A 15,951-nucleotide genomic window follows, 5' to 3' on the forward strand; every position below is an offset into this window, starting at 1 on the left:
TAATTCTACTCTTTCAGCTGATGGGACAAGAAGTCTGAAGAGAAGTCTGGCTCAAAGCTGTCTTCATACCAAGGTCTTCTCTATATATAGTTTGAATGTACAGTATGTATTCACTACTGACTTTTCCATTTAGGCATGTGAACTAACATACAGGTACATCAACAGAGAGAGGGTAATCAGACCATTATAAAACAAATCACACTCTTTCTACTTAAAGAACTTTCTCCCCACATTAAACTATATATATGTGTACACAAGCATGCACACACATAGGTAAAACATGATATAAGTAAATGGACAAGGTAGCATTTGAGCACTGAAGACTGAAACTTCTTATTTGGATAAATTAATGTTATGCTGACCGTATCTGTTGACAAAGAGTTAAAGAATATCCAAACACTGAACTAAGGCATACTGCTACCTAAGCACTCGAACTAGTATTTACAGAGGCATGAGCCAATTTTTGACAGAAGACTATATTTTAACCAGCAATTAACATAGATGATTTAAATCAATCCTCCCAAAACTTCAGCCCCCAAAGAGATTACTTTTACACTGATATGTTACTTATGCTACTGTAACTGGTGTCCTTACCACAATGGTCACAAAGGCAAGTCAGCACTAGAAATCTGTTCCTAGGAAAAGGACTACTGGCATAATACCTCAACACGTATTGTGGTAGAGCATATTCACATTTGGCTGCCTTCACTGGCTTTGCCTGTCACCACAACACTGAGCTGTGTTAGCAAAAGATGTGTCTCTGTTCAGCACACCATAATGTTAAAAATTTCTGTGTATAATGCAGTATCATGTGTTCTGAGAAACTGAGGGAAGTCAGGACCTAATGTCTTCAGGAACGTACCACAGTTTACTCTCTACATTCTTCCAGTCTCTCCATATTGCTAGAAGTTTGAAGCCTCAACAAGTACTCTTAATCCATTTTAGAAACTACACAATGAATCCACAAAACAACCTACCTACCTAATTGGTACGGGCAAACTGTCATGTTCTTCAACATACTGCAACATACACACACTGGTTATTAGTGCAAAAAAAAGTTGCCATAAAACTTACAGAATTGTACTTAAACACAGGCCTGAAAATTCAAAGAGGGCCAAGATACTTAATTTTAAGAATAAGGCATTCTAAGTTCCACCTTTTTCAATTTCCTTCTTCTCTGGGGAGATCCCACAGAACAAGGGACAAAACACATCCCAAATGGCACAGTACAACTGCAGCTGCATGGTGTTTAGTTGCCAGCTGGAATTAAACCACAACAAGTATGTAACTGTCACAGAAGTCTCCAACACCAAAGTGTAAAGGTTCCTCTCACACTGTATTTTCAGTTCTCTGCTTCTCCCATTTCTGAGACTTAATTTGTTCTTTCCTTCTTCCAGGCCATTTTCCACATAAGAGGAAATTTTCACAGCTGAAACAAATACAAAGGCTTTACTTTGTCAGTCATACAGTTTGGGACAAGTAAACTCTCTGTATCACTGTCGTGGTTTCAGCCCAGCTGGTAACAAAGGACCACGCGGCCGCTCGCTCACTCCTCCCGCCCCCCTCCGGTGGGATGGGGGGAAGACGGAGGAGAGGAAAAAAAAAAACCTGGAACCTCGAGGGTTGAGATAAAGGCAGTTTACTGGAACAACACAAAGAAATTGCAACAACAACAACGGTACTAATGAAAAAGTATACAAAAAGAGTGATGCACAGTGCAACTGCTCACCACCCGGGACCCGACGCTCTGCCACTTCCCCCACCGAAAAGAAGAGCCCACCCTCCGGCCCGCTCCCCCTTTATATACTGAGCATGATGTCACATGGTATGGAATAGCTCCTTGGCCAGTTCAGGTCAGCTGCCCCGGCTATGCCCCCCACCTCCCAGGTTTCTGTAAAAAAAAAATTAACTCTATCCCAGCTGAACCCAGGACATTATCCACCCCTTATTCTATACCATCTACATCATGCCCAGATCTTACATTTTCCAATCGACCACTACCACTTCCTTGTCTTATATATGTAAGTATATGGACTTGCGTCCGTCCCCGTCGCCCCCCTGCACACACACACACACACACGCAAATGGTATTCCTTTAGCGTATGGGCTATCCCTCTAATGCGTCCATTGATTTTATTTAGTCCATGACTTTGGGGCTCCATCTGTTGTAACAGTTCTTCAGGATAAGAGAGATGGTGTGAGATGTTGGGTTGTTGTATGCTGCCTCTGGAACTTGTGGCTAGTACATTTGGTGCAACTCACGCCCTTAGTCTGCAGGTCGAAGACGTTGATCTTGAGGAAATTGCTGGGTGTCAGTTCAAGTTCTGTCGCTGTTGTACTTGGCTTAGTTTCAAAGTCCATCCCGCAGTCATTTGGGTAATTCTTACAGTAATACCCTTGATATGGCATATAGACACTATAGATACAATGACATGCATTGGCAGGGTATTTAGCAGTTAGGTATCATACAGCCCAATTCACTGGCTATTCTCTCCCAAAATCAAATCTCCCTGAGGTACACATCGAACTTCTCCATCCTTCTGCATCACCCACCAGGTGTACCCAGGTCCCTGAGCAAAAACAACCCCTTGAATGGGTTTGCCTCTGCTTGAGGGAGGACTAACCCAGACTGTCTTTCCTAACATACTCCTCATGCGCACTACAGGGACTTTATCGCCTTCTACAGTATGTGGAAGTCTTGGTTGGGCGGGGCCAGCCCGATTGGCGGATCCTCTAGTATTAACTAACCAGGTGGCTTTTGCTAAATGTGTATCCCAATGTTTGAAAGTCCCACCCCCCATCGCTCTCAATGTAGTTTTCAGCAGTCCGTTGTATCGTTCGATTTTTCCGGAGGCCGGTGCGTGATAAGGGATGTGATATACCCACTCAATGCCGTGTTCTTTGGCCCAGGTGTCTACGAGGTTGTTTCGGAATTGAGTCCCGTTGTCCGACTCGATTCTTTCTGGGGTGTCGTGTTGCCATAAAATTTTCTCTTCAAGGCCCAGGATAGTGTTCTGGGCAGTGGCATGGGACACAGGGTATGTTTCCAGCCATCCAGTGGTTGCTTCCACCATTGTAAGCACATGGCACTTGCCTTGGCGTGTTCGTGGGAGTGTGATATAGTCAATCTGCCAGGCCTCCCACTGTTTATATTTCAGCCATCGCCCCCCATGCGACAGGGGTTTTTGCCGCTTGGCTTGCTTAATTGCGGCACATGTTTCACATTCGTGGATGACCTGTGCGATAGTGTCCATGGTCAAGTCCACCCCTCGATCTCGAGCCCATCTATATGTTGCATCTCTCCCCTGATGGCCTGAGGTATCGTGGGCCCACCGAGCCATAAATAGCTCACCCCTACGTTGCCAGTCCAGGTCCACCTGAGACACTTCAATCTTGGCGGCCTGATCTGCCTGCTGATTGTTTTGATGTTCTTCAGTGGCCCGACTCTTGGGTACATGAGCATCTACGTGACGTACTTCTACCACTAGCTTCTCTATCCGAACAGCGATATCTTGCCACAGTGCAGCAGCCCAAATGGGTTTACCTCTGCGTTGCCAGTTGCCCTTCTTCCATTGCTGTAGCCACCCCCATAGGGCATTTGCCACCATCCATGAGTCAGTATAGAGATAGAGCACTGGCCACTTTTCTCTTTCAGCAATATCTAATGCTAGCTGGATGGCTTTCACCTCCGCAAACTGACTCGATTCACCTTCTCCTTCAGCAGTTTCTGCAACTAGTCGTGTAGGACTCCATACAGCAGCCTTCCACCTCCGATGTTTTCCCACGATGCGACAGGACCCATCAGTGAACAGGGCATATTGCCTCTCATTTTCTGGTAGTTTATTATACAGCGGGGCCTCTTCAGCCCGTGTCACCTCCTCCTCTGGCAACATTCCAAAGTCTTTGTCTTCTGGCCAGTCCGTGATCACTTCTAAAATTCCTGGGCGACTGGGGTTTCCTATGCGAGCCCGTTGTGTGATCAGTGCAATCCACTTACACCACGTGGCATCAGTCGCGTGATGTGTAGAGGAAACTTTCCCTTTGAACATCCAGCCCAGCACTGGCAGTCGGGGTGCTAAGAAGAGCTGTGTTTCAGTACCAACCACTTCTGAAGCGGCTCGAACTCCTTCATATGCTGCCAATATCTCTTTTTCAGTTGGAGTATAGCGAGCCTCGGATCCTCGATATCCCCGACTCCAAAACCCCAGGGGTCGGCCTCGGGTCTCTCCAGGTACTTTCTGCCAAAGGCTCCAGGTAGGGCCATTCTCCCCAGCTGCAGTGTAGAGCACATTTTTAACATCTGGTCTTGTCTGGACTGGCCCAAGAGCTACTGCATGAACAATCTCCCGCTTAATTTGTTCAAAGGCTTGTTGTTGCTCAGGCCCCCATTTAAAATCGTTCTTCTTCCGGGTAACTTGGTAGAGAGGACTTACAATTTGACTGTAATTTGGAATATGCATTCTCCAAAAGCCCACAACACCTAAGAAAGCCTGTGTTTCCTTTTTATTAGTCGGTGAGGACATAGCTGCTATTTTGTTGATCACGTCCACAGGGATTTGACGACGCCTGTCTTGCCATTTTACTCCTAAGAACTGGATCTCCTGCGCAGGTCCCTTGACCTTACTTTCTTTTATGGCAAAGCCAGCCTTCAAAAGGATTTGGATTATTTTCTTCCCTTTCTCAAAAACTTCTTCTGCCGTGCTGCCCCATATGATGATGTCATCAATATACTGCAGGTGCTCTGGAGCTTCACCTTTTTCTAGTGCAGTCTGGATCAGTCCATGGCAAATAGTGGGGCTGTGTTTCCACCCCTGGGGCAGTCGATTCCAGGTGTACTGGACACCCCTCCAAGTGAAAGCAAACTGTGGCCTGCACTCCGCTGCCAAAGGAATGGAGAAAAATGCATTAGCAATGTCAATTGTGGCATACCACTTAGCTGCCTTTGATTCCAGTTCATATTGAAGCTCTAACATATCTGGCACAGCAGCGCTCAGCGGTGGCGTGACTTCATTCAGCCCACGATAATCTACTGTTAGTCTCCAATCCCCATTAGATTTCCGCACGGGCCATATGGGACTATTAAAGGGTGAGTGAGTCTTGCTGATCACTCCTTGGCTCTCCAATTGGCAAATCAGCTTATGGATGGGGATCAGGGAGTCTCGGTTGGTGCGATATTGCCGCCGGTGCACCGTCGTGGTAGCAATTGGCACCTGTTGTTCTTCAACCTTCAGCAACCCCACAACCGAAGGGTCTTGGGAGAGACCAGGCAGGGTAGACAGCTGCTCAATCTCCTCCGTCTCCAATGCAGCTATACCAAAGGCCCAACGGTACCCTTTTGGGTCCTTGAAATACCCCCTTCTGAGATAATCTATACCAAGGATGCACGGGGCCTCTGGGCCAGTTGCAATGGGGTGATTATGCCACTCATTCCTGGTTAGACTCATTTCGGCTTCCAATACGGTTAGCTCTTGGGATCCCCCTGTCACACCAGAGATACAGATGGGTTCTGCCCCTTTATAACTTGATGGCATTAGGGTACATTGTGCACCAGTGTCTACTAGAGCCTTATATTCCTGTGGGTCTGACGTGCCAGGCCATCGAATCCACACTGTCCAGTAGACTCGGTTGTCCCTCTCCTCCACCTGGCTGGAGGCAGGGCCCCTCTAATCCTGGTTAGAATATCTGTTACCCACTTTTTGCACATGTGAATCAGAAGTCCCTTCAAGAGGATCAGAAATGAGATCGGCCCATCTACTGCGCCCGGGGGACTGCTCACGGGAAACTGGAGCAGCAATTTTCCAAGAAGAATCTTCTTTTCTGGTTGCTTTTTCTCGCAACTCCTGTACCCATGAATCCAAGACTGAGGTAGGTTTTCCATCCCACTTCCTCATGTCCTCTCCATGGTCACGCAGGTAAAACCACAGGTTAGCCCGTCGTGTGTACTTTCTCTCTCCTCTCTCTTGGGCAGAGGAATGCTTACTCCCAATAACTGCAATGCGGGCCTGTACAGGTGAGGAGGAGGACATATCTACTTTGAATTGCTGGAACTCTCGGGACAATTCCTCTACAGCTGAGACACAGGCCCGTAGGGAGGAAGAGAGACTTCCTTCATATTGCCGGAGTTGGACAGCCAATTCATCCACCGTTTGTCCACAGCCTTCTTTCCAGGACATTACTGCCAATGAGTTGGCATAGGTTGGTGGTGCACTTCGTAGAAACTTCCGCCACATCGGTTGTGTGCATTGGACTTCATCTGGATCTGTGGGTGACTGCGCATTTTCTGGATCATTATAAATCACCTCCAGCACGGCTAATTCCCTCAGGTACTGGATACCTCTCTCCATGGTGGTCCACTTGCCTTGGTGACATGTAACTTCATCCCTGAAAGGGTATCTTTCCTTTACACCTAACAGAAGTCGCCTCCAGAGGCTGAGGACTTGTGTTTTTCTCCCAATCGCCTTGTCGATACCCCCTTCTCTAGACAGAGATCCCAACTGCTTGGTTTCCTTACCCTCTAATTCCACACTACTAGCCCCATTATCCCAGCATCGGAGCAGCCAGGTAACAATGTGCTCACCTGGGTGGCGGCTAAAATCTTTTCGCATGTCACGCAACTCACTCAGGGATAGAGATCGGGTAATTATTTCAGGTTCTGCCTCTTCCTCCTGTTCTCGCGATGACCCTGGCTCATCTTCATCTCTCACTGAGCGAACTGATTTCTTTGTGTGTTTCTTTTTCTGTACAGGGGCGACTGATACTGGCACAGGTTGGTTCTCTGGTCTAGTGGCAGTATCTGTCACCGGGGTAGGGTTAGCCACGGTGCATGTTGTCGGGGTTGGGGTAGCCACGGTGCATGTTGTCTTGTTTTCCGTCTTTTCCCCCTTTTCCCCCTGGGGGTGCTGCATAATATCAAGCAGTGTTTGGTAGATACCGGCCAGGGCCCAGCACAGTGTAGTGAGTTGTGTGTCTCTGGGATAGCCACAGCATTTTCCTTTCAAAAATTCTATCACTTCATGAGGGTTCTGCAGTTGTTTGGGAGTGAACTTCCAAGTCACTGGAGGTGAGAAGTTCTCTAGATACCTGCCCACATCCTCCCACATGCCGTGCCACCCATAAATATCCAGCTTTGGGACAGATCTCTGGGTGGTTCTCTTAAAGAGCCTCTTTGTAGCCCTAGACAAGACCTGAAACATAGTCAGGAGGCATAGCACTAACAGCACACAGGCTTGCGCATCCCAAGGATATTCAAAATTCTCGAAAACTGTTGTAATTAGTTGGAAAGAGAAAAAGGAGGGGAGCGGATGGTGGGAAGTATCCCCCCCTAACTTCCCCATGGGTTGGGTGTAATTACCAATAAAATCCGACAGAAGGTGCCCAAAGTCTGGAAATGATATCACTGCCTCATACAGATAACAGCTTAACCTCATGACCAGTGGATGTAATCATTTCACAAGTCGACATTGCCCAGTACAGCAAAATGATAATCCCAATCACTCTCCCAGAGATGAGATACGCAACTACAGGCAATACATAAAGCATATAAGAACTTACAAAATGCCACCATGTAAACAGCTGAATCAACACTGTGACTAACATCTATTTATCTAGTATAAGAAATGCGTATGACAAATTTGTTTCAACACGCTCTGGCCAGATCTGTTGTTATCTCAACCCTTCGTGGCCCCACGTTGGGCGCCAAAAAGGACTGTCGTGGTTTCAGCCCAGCTGGTAACAAAGGACCACGCGGCCGCTCGCTCACTCCTCCCGCCCCCCTCCGGTGGGATAGGGGGGAAGACGGAGGAGAGGAAAAAAACAAACCTGGAACCTCGAGGGTTGAGATAAAGGCAGTTTACTGGAACAACACAAAGAAATTGCAACAACAACAACGGTACTAATGAAAACGTATACAAAAAGAGTGATGCACAGTGCAACTGCTCACCACCCGGGACCCGACGCTCTGCCACTTCCCCCACCGAAAAGAAGAACCCACCCCCCGGCCCGCTCCCCCTTTATATACTGAGCATGATGTCACATGGTATGGAATAGCTCCTTGGCCAGTTCAGGTCAGCTGCCCCGGCTATGCCCCCCACCTCCCAGGTTTCTGTAAAAAAAAAATTAACTCTATCCCAGCTGAACCCAGGACAATCACCTACAAATGGCTGAACACAATGGTATGCCCCCTGAGCATAACGTTATGGTTGGCATCTTGTTAACCAATTTCTTGTTAAAATTGATTTATTTACAGTGCAGAACACTTTCACAGTTTTACTATTTACAGTGCTTATACACTGCAGAACCACCCTTAATGACAGTACAAATCTAGGATTCCATTTAAGTGGTTGATTACCTGAACTTTAGTAAAGCCTTTGACACCACCTCCCACAGCATTCTCCTGGAGGAACTGGCTGCTCATGGCTTGCTGTGCACTCTTTGCTGGGTAAACAACTGACTGGACGGCTAGGCCTGAAGAGTTGTGTTGAACGGAGTTAAATCCAGTTGGTGGCCGGTCACAACTGGAGTTCCCCAGGACTCAGTATTAGGGCCAGTTCTGTTTAACATCTTTATCAATGATCTAGACAAGAGGATCAAGTGCACCCTCAGTAAGTTTGCAGATGACACCAAGCTGGGTGGGAGTGTTGATATGTTCGAGGGTAGGAAGGCTCTACGGAGCGATCTGGACAGTCTGGATTGTTGGGCTGAGGCCAGTTTTGAGAGATTGAACACGGCCAAGTGCCAGGTCGTGAACCTGGGTTGTAACAATCCCAGGCAATGCCACAGGCTTGGGGAAGAGTGGCTGAAAAGCTGCCTGGTGGAGAAGGACCTGGGGCTGTTCATTGGCAGCTGGCTGAATATGAGCCAGCAGTGTGCCCAGGTGGCCAAGAAGGCCAATAGCATCCCGGCTTGTGTCAGAAATAGTGTGGCCAGTGGGACTAGGCCTGACACTGGTGAGGCCACACCTCAAATACTGTGTTCAGTTTTCGGCCCCTACTGTGGTTTAAGCCCAGCCAGCAACGAAGCACTATGAAGCTGCTCGCTCACTCCTCCCCCCATGGCTCCAGTGGGATGAGGAGCAGAAAATATAAAGAAAAGTTCATGGATTGAGACAAGGACAAGGAGAGGTCACTCACCACTTATGTTCACGGGAAAAAAACAGACTCAACTTGGGGGAAAACCAAAATCAGTTTAATTTGTTACCATTCAAATCAAAACAAGGATAACAAGAAGTAAAACCAAATCTTAAAACAACTTCCCCCCACCCCTCCCTCCTTCCCAGCTCAACTCCACTCCAGGTTTTCTCTACCTCCTCCCCACAGCAGCACAGGGGGATGGGGAATGGGGGTTGTGGTCAAGTTCATCACACATTGCCTCTGCTGCTCCTTCCTCCTCAGGGGAAGGACTCCTCACTCTTCCCCTCCTCCAGTGTGGGGTCCCTCCCATGGGCTGCAGTCCTCCATGAACTTCTCTGGCATGAGTCCTTCCCACAGGGTGCAATTCTTCATGAACTGCTCCAGTGTGTTCCAGGGTTCTTTCCATGGGCTGCAGTCCTTCAGGCACAGACTGCTCCAGCGTGGGCTTTCCCATGGAGTCATGGCCATCTTCAGGGGCATCCCCTTGCTCTGGCATGGGGTCCTCCATGGGCTGCAGGTGGGCATCTGCTCCCCTGCTCACCTCCATGGGCTGGGGGCGACAGCCTGCCATCTCACCATGGGCTGCAGGGGCATCACCTCCTCCTGTGCACCTCCTCCCCCTCCTTCTTCACTGACCTTGCTGTCTGCAGAGGTGTTCCTCTCACATTCCAATCTCCTCCCATGCTGCAGGTTCCACTTCTTAAAAATGTTACCCCAGAGGTGCTACCACTGTTGCGGATTGGCTTGGTCTTGGCCAGAAGTGGATCCAACTTGGAGCTGGGGAAGCTTCTGGCAGCTTCTCACAGGAGCCACCCCTGCAGCCCCTCCCCCACTACCAAAACCCATGCCACACAAACCCAAAACAGCCCCTCACTACAAGAAAGACACTGAGGTGCTAGAGTGTGTCCAAAGCAGAGCAACAAAGCTGGTGAAGGGTCTAGAGAACAGGTCTTAGGAGGAGCAGCTGATGGAACTGGGGTTGTTTAGTCTGGAGGAAAGGAGGCTGAGGGGAGACCTTATCACTCTCTACAACTACCTGAAAGGAGGTTGTAGCGAGGTGGGTGTCGGTCTCCTTTCTCAAGTAATGAGTGAGATGATGAGAGGAAACAGTGTCAAATTGCACCATAGGAGGTTTAGATTGGATATTAGGAAAAATTTCTTTACTGAAAGGGTTGTCAAGCACTGGAACAGGCTGCCCAGGGAAGTGGTTGAGTCACCATCCCTGGAGGTATTTAAAAGATGTGTAAATGTGGCACTTAAAGACATGGTTTAGTGGTAGACTTAGCAGTGTTAGGTTAATGGTTGGACTTGGTGATCTTAAGGGTCTTTTCCAACCTAAATGATTCTATGATTCTTTTTAAAGCTCATCATATTTAGACTATGCACTACATATTACAGAGTACTTGTTTTAAACCTACACAGGCCATTTCATTTTTACTAACAGCTTATATAAGTTAATAGAGTTGCTTTAAAAGTCTTTGGAAAAGAAAACAGTTCTCTCTTAGTTGGGATTTGAACACACCTTTTGCCCTCAGTAGCTTGTAGAACTTCATTTTTTGCATGTGTCAGACTCCCCACAAGCCCTGCAAACATATTAACTGCTGCAATAGCGGCTGGCTCCTCTGCCCCTACAAAATACACATATTGGGAGGCTGTCATCTGGACATGTATATAATCCTTATAATGGGATCTAAGGGGTAGACAACTCAGTCCTCTTAATGTAAGTGACAAATTATAGGAGACACCAAAACCAAGAAAGAATTGATATATTCTGGTAAGTTAACCTAAAAGGAATATGAGAAAACATTGCAGGTCCTCAGCTTCAAGAGACAGCTCATACTCGCGTAGATCTTTTAATTTACAATTTACTTCAGAAAATAGGATTATTCTGATGCAAAGTCAGAATAAGTTTTGTTAAAAAAAACCCAAACAAACCATGATACATATCAGACAACATGTGAAGGAAAAAAAGCCTTATTCCCCCAAACACACTCAAATAAGCATGGTTTGCTGGCTGACTTCTCAAACTTCATCCCACATTTTTACTAAGGAGAAAAAAGACATGAGAATTTAAAGCATGCAAGAAATTCAGTGAGATATGTACTTCTTTGATACAGTCTCAAGCTCTGCCCTATGCTGAATGAAGTCACCATCACAGCTATGAACTTTTAAGTCACATTTCAACTACAGAGTTGAAACTAAACACCCAGAGAACACAAACACTACGCTAGGTCTCCGTATTTGAATTTGAGAAGAGTACTCTGACTGTTCTCTGATACAGTAAGGAATCTGAGAATACAGAGAAAGCAAGCTTCACTTATGATCCTTTAACCTATATTCAGTAGAGATTCACATACAAAATAACTAAATGCGTATTGGTCTTGCCAGGCTCTTTGTGTTCACATCTGAACATTTTTCTCAAATCCATATTCATCCACTTGGAACTTTGCTACTCATATTCACAAGTTCCTTCCACAACGTTACTTACAATGAATACCTACTCCTACTCTTTTATGTCTCCAACCTTTTCACTCCTCTCATTTTATATTCAGTTCCAATGTTTTCCCAACAGACTTACACACAGAGGACACCAAAACAAAAATGCCCTCCCTCAGTACTCGCCAATAAAATAGTTTTAAATGTCTTTGCAAGAGACTGACTCCTAAGAATCACATTTGGAAAATGCAGCTCATCAAAAATATTCAGCACATCACAGCTTTTAAAAAGAACAATCCCAACACAGATCATCTAAAGAACCTGAATAAGGAAGAAAAGTTCTTAATTTTTGCCTACAGAGAAGGCTATCTCAAAGTTCTCATGAAGACTGCCTGACAGAGCATATGCTCAGCAGCACCATAAATTGTGCCATGAATGCTCTCATCCCTGCTCACACAATGATTTACTCTTACTGCAATGTGAAAGAAAAATTTGGCCGGTTCTGTCAGAAACAAACAGAGCTGGCAAACACAGACCACAAGACTAAGATAAGAGGCTCTGGACAGAGGATAGGGTTGAGTTCACGCAATTGCTGAGCTTGCCTAGGAGAGAGGTGTTCACATATTTCAGGGATAGGAACAAAATTGCAAGAATGACAAGATGAAAGGGCTACTTAAACAGAAAGCAAGCAAAATGCAGCACATGTAGTGGTGCTCACATGAAGTGCCACACTTTTTTTATAGTATGTGAGGTCGTAGTGGGAAATACAAAAAGCAATGTTACTGCAAGTGAACCAGGAGAAGTAAAAATTTCTGGGACAGCAAATCTGAAATGTGCTCACTGAGAACCAGGAACTGTGGACACTAAAAAGAAAAAGTCTCTATTCTTCTCGGGGAAGAAGAGGAAAGGCACCAGTCTTTTTACAGCTGGAATGCCTATAGAAGACACTAGGTGACGCAGATTAATACTGCTTAACTACTTTTCTGTCAGATGAGGAACAGTTCCACTGCAATCCAGACAAACTGGTTGGACATCAATCAACAAAATACTTGAGGTGCAAAAGGGCTTCCTTTCTTTCTTTTCCCTTCCCACCGTTTTTAAAGAGCTGCTGCTGCTAACATTTTACTGCTATTGAAGACAATAAAGCCCTAGCCTTCGCTGTTCTGACAAACAGAATCAGCAGAGGGCACCAAAAAGCAAAGGGAATTTCAGTGATCTTTCAAAGAGCTTAGTAAAACAGGAAACTACCCATTCCCAAGTGAAGCTGAAGAGTAAAAACCATGAAAATCATCCTCATAAATCAGAGACCTAGACAAGCCTTGCCCACAAGAGAATTTAAATATGCCACGTTAGATTATTTAACTTGATATAGATGCTTACATAGAGAAGAAACCCATAAGCTATATTTCTGCATGAACGGGTTAAGTCAAACCTATCTTCCCAGAAGTTTCAAGAATCAGTCCTCCACAGTCAAAACAACTCTCTGACTAAAAATAGGAAAAGAAGAAATTTCACATCCTACCTGTACCGTTATTCCTACGTTTCAAATCCCTCTGGGGAAAGGGGTGGGGGTGGTGGAGCTACATACAAAGACTAAGTCAGAGAACCTTTAGAAGTCTAAGACTTGCTCTGTACAAAATCTCATTAGATTCACTAGGAATTTAGCCCACGTAGTTTCCATGGACAAACATGTACGACAGCTCTGAAATGCAACAAGACTACAATTTAAGTTTCAATTCAATAATAGGCCTGAAGAAGTAACTTGTCTTCGTAACTGCACCATTTTTTATACTCTAATAAAGCTTGCATAGAGGCCTTTTAATTCTTAAAGGCTTTATTAAGAGAGTTGAAAAAGTAACTTGACTTCATCAACAAAATCACTTTAAATCATATAAATTATCTCCTGTTATGTCAATAAACCATATTGAAAAAATGTATTTACATAAGCTGATGCATAAACTTCACAAATCATAATAGCACTGATGCCACTGATGTCAGCTTCCAAGCCAAACCATATCTTTCACAAAAAGAGAAGACAATTATATACTGTAGCTCCCACGCCACTGCAGGTAGAAAGCAAGGACTGATCAACTTGCAACTTCAATTTAGTATTTATTATACTTTTATTAAAAACATCGAAGTGAACCAGCAAATAAAGTTTAACCTGCTCTATAAGTCAGAGAGATGACAAAGGAAGTTTCACATAGGAGAACACTGAGATGCCATATTTATAAGACCCTTTTATTTATATACAACTTCTCTTCTTGCAATTACCACTCTTAACAAGTACTATCTGCTGGTAACAAATCCCTGGAAACCTTCTTCACACTAGTATTCTATGTACGCATAGGTTTTTTTCCTAGAGATTTGGTGATCAAAAACGTTATCAACTTTCACTAACCATTATATCTGCCATAGCATCTATTTGCTCTCCTGTCTCATACTTAATCCTCTAACGACTGCACCCTTCCTTTTTCTTACCACACACACAAGTATCCCTAGGGAGTTTTTTCCCCTCTTTCTCAGAACAAGAAAGCCTCTAATACCACAGCTGCAGTACCCCCTTGAAGGGAAAAAAAGTTTGTATTTTTCATTCTTGTAGTGCTATGAAGCAGTTAAGGAGACTGTTGGGCCAATAAACAGCAAAATCCCCAGGATGTAGATAAATAAATCTGACAACTGAAAGCAAAGTAGTTGCCTCGGTGAATGGCATTTAAGAACGAGCATGTCAGCAACACCTAATCAAGTTGTAAGCAATACCTGAATAAGGCAGACTATTAGTAGTATCATTCATCTTACCATTCCAGTTGCCTCACTATATATTTGAAGAACTTACTAGAACATTATGCATTTGCTCCAAATACTACTCTCAAAAATCCATTTCCAAATCCAAATGCTATACATTCATAAACATTCTCATGGCTTACAGTTCAATGAACTTCTGTGTAACTCATAAATAAATTAAATAACTTAAAATGGATGTCTCCAGAAAACATCTCAACGCATAATCAGTTTTAAAATACACTTCTTGAGGAAACAAGAAGCATCCTTCTGGTCTTAAGTATAATAAAATCCCCTTCACTCTATACAGGAGTAGGAATTAATTTATATATACTGAAAAATACTAACAAAATGCCCTAAAATGTATGCTTGCTAACATCGATGCTTCCTTGAACAGTTGTTCTTTCTCAACTAACTTGAGAGGATTAAAGATACCTAGAAACTTCATTTTAGTTCGAGAATGGAAGTACAATCGGCTGTTTGGTGCTTCAGAAATATTTGCTACCTCCTTGCATGCAGCACATGGAACCTGCATGTCGTCTCAGGAACACCACAAAGCAAGTCAGTTCTGGATAATCAGTTGATTTTTAGGTTCCAGTTCTACCTTTTGCCAAAGCAGATAAAGCAATTTTAACAGGTTCAAATGCTTATGTTCCCCGAATTAACCTCGCCGAGGTCTCGTCCACCTTCCTTGCAGGCTGCTGCGGGCACACGGGGCCGCTCAGGCTTCCCTGCGGCGACCTCACGCCCAGGCCGCGCGGTCTCCTTCACCCTCTACCTTTACTAACAGGAGCCCAACAGAGCCGGGTACTGCACGAAGCCGCCCCGGGGCGCCTTATGCCCTACTGCCGGAAGATCGCTCCCTTCCCCACCTCGGCTGCCGGTCTCAACGCTGCCGAGTCGGGGGGACCAGGCGGTGCCGGCGAGGCCCCGCCCCGAGCGGGCCCACCGCCCTCCTCCACCCCTACCTGCCGTCCCCACGCCGGTACCTGGGGCCGCGGGGCACGGCGGGGCCGGGCCCCCGCCTCTTCCGCGCGCCCCGCAGTCACCGTCAAGGCTGCCGCGCCGCCTTCTGTCGTGTCGGCCGGGGTGTCCCCTGCTGCCGCCCGGGCCGCGCCTCCACCGCCTGCCCGCGCGATCGCTTCCGGGAGCGTCGGCCCGGCTTCCCCCGCCCATCACAGGGCGAGTCCCCCGCGCGCCCCTCGGCCGTTCTGCGTCCGCGACGCCGTCACTCGCTCCCGCGGCCCGCGACCGCCGCCGCCCGCCATGTTCCGCTCCTCCGGGGCGCCGCGGCCCCGCGCGCACCCCGCCGCCGGCCGGTGACGTCACTCTTCAGCCGCCCCAGCCCCGCGAGGCGGAAAGGAGCTAGCCCCGCCCCACAGGCAGCGACGCGGGGCGTTCTTTGTTTGCACCTGGGGGCGGCAGGGGGGTCGGCCCGCGTACGTCACCGCCACGGCCGGAAGACGAGGCGAGGCAGCCGACACACGCGCCGGCGGGACAACCCGGCACCCTTCAGCGCCTGCGCGCTGGCGCGAAAGCCGCTCTCCCCTTCCCCTGGTCAGCGGCCGGGGGCAGGGCGGCCCCGCCCCCTTTTAGTTTCGGTTTC

The 15,951-nt window shown here is 46.7% G+C and overlaps 1 protein-coding gene across 8 annotated transcripts in view; it reads right to left on the bottom strand.

Moving 5' to 3' along the window:
* The window catches only part of RNF38 (ring finger protein 38), a 133,971-nt gene that overhangs the window by 46,437 nt on the left and 71,583 nt on the right, over positions 1-15,951 (bottom strand). Inside the window, exons 1-2 of one of the 8 annotated variants that reach the window (XM_069775935.1) lie at positions 15,335-15,440; positions 10,651-10,756 (exon numbers count right to left, since the gene is read on the bottom strand). The exons of 4 other annotated variants lie outside the window; for them this stretch is intronic. Coding sequence is in view for 1 of the 4 variants with exons in the window: in XM_069775933.1 (XP_069632034.1) it covers positions 15,308-15,521 (214 nt within the window). In the remaining 3 variants the exon portion in view is untranslated. Of the gene's footprint in view, positions 1-10,650; positions 10,757-15,307; positions 15,837-15,951 lie in introns of those variants that run through there. 3 more of the 8 variants (XM_069775934.1, XM_069775933.1, XM_069775938.1) reach the window with 3 other exon arrangements.

The sequence above is a fragment of the Haliaeetus albicilla genome, chromosome Z, assembly GCF_947461875.1.
Source record: "Haliaeetus albicilla chromosome Z, bHalAlb1.1, whole genome shotgun sequence".
In the NCBI taxonomy this organism is placed as follows: domain Eukaryota; kingdom Metazoa; phylum Chordata; class Aves; order Accipitriformes; family Accipitridae; genus Haliaeetus; species Haliaeetus albicilla.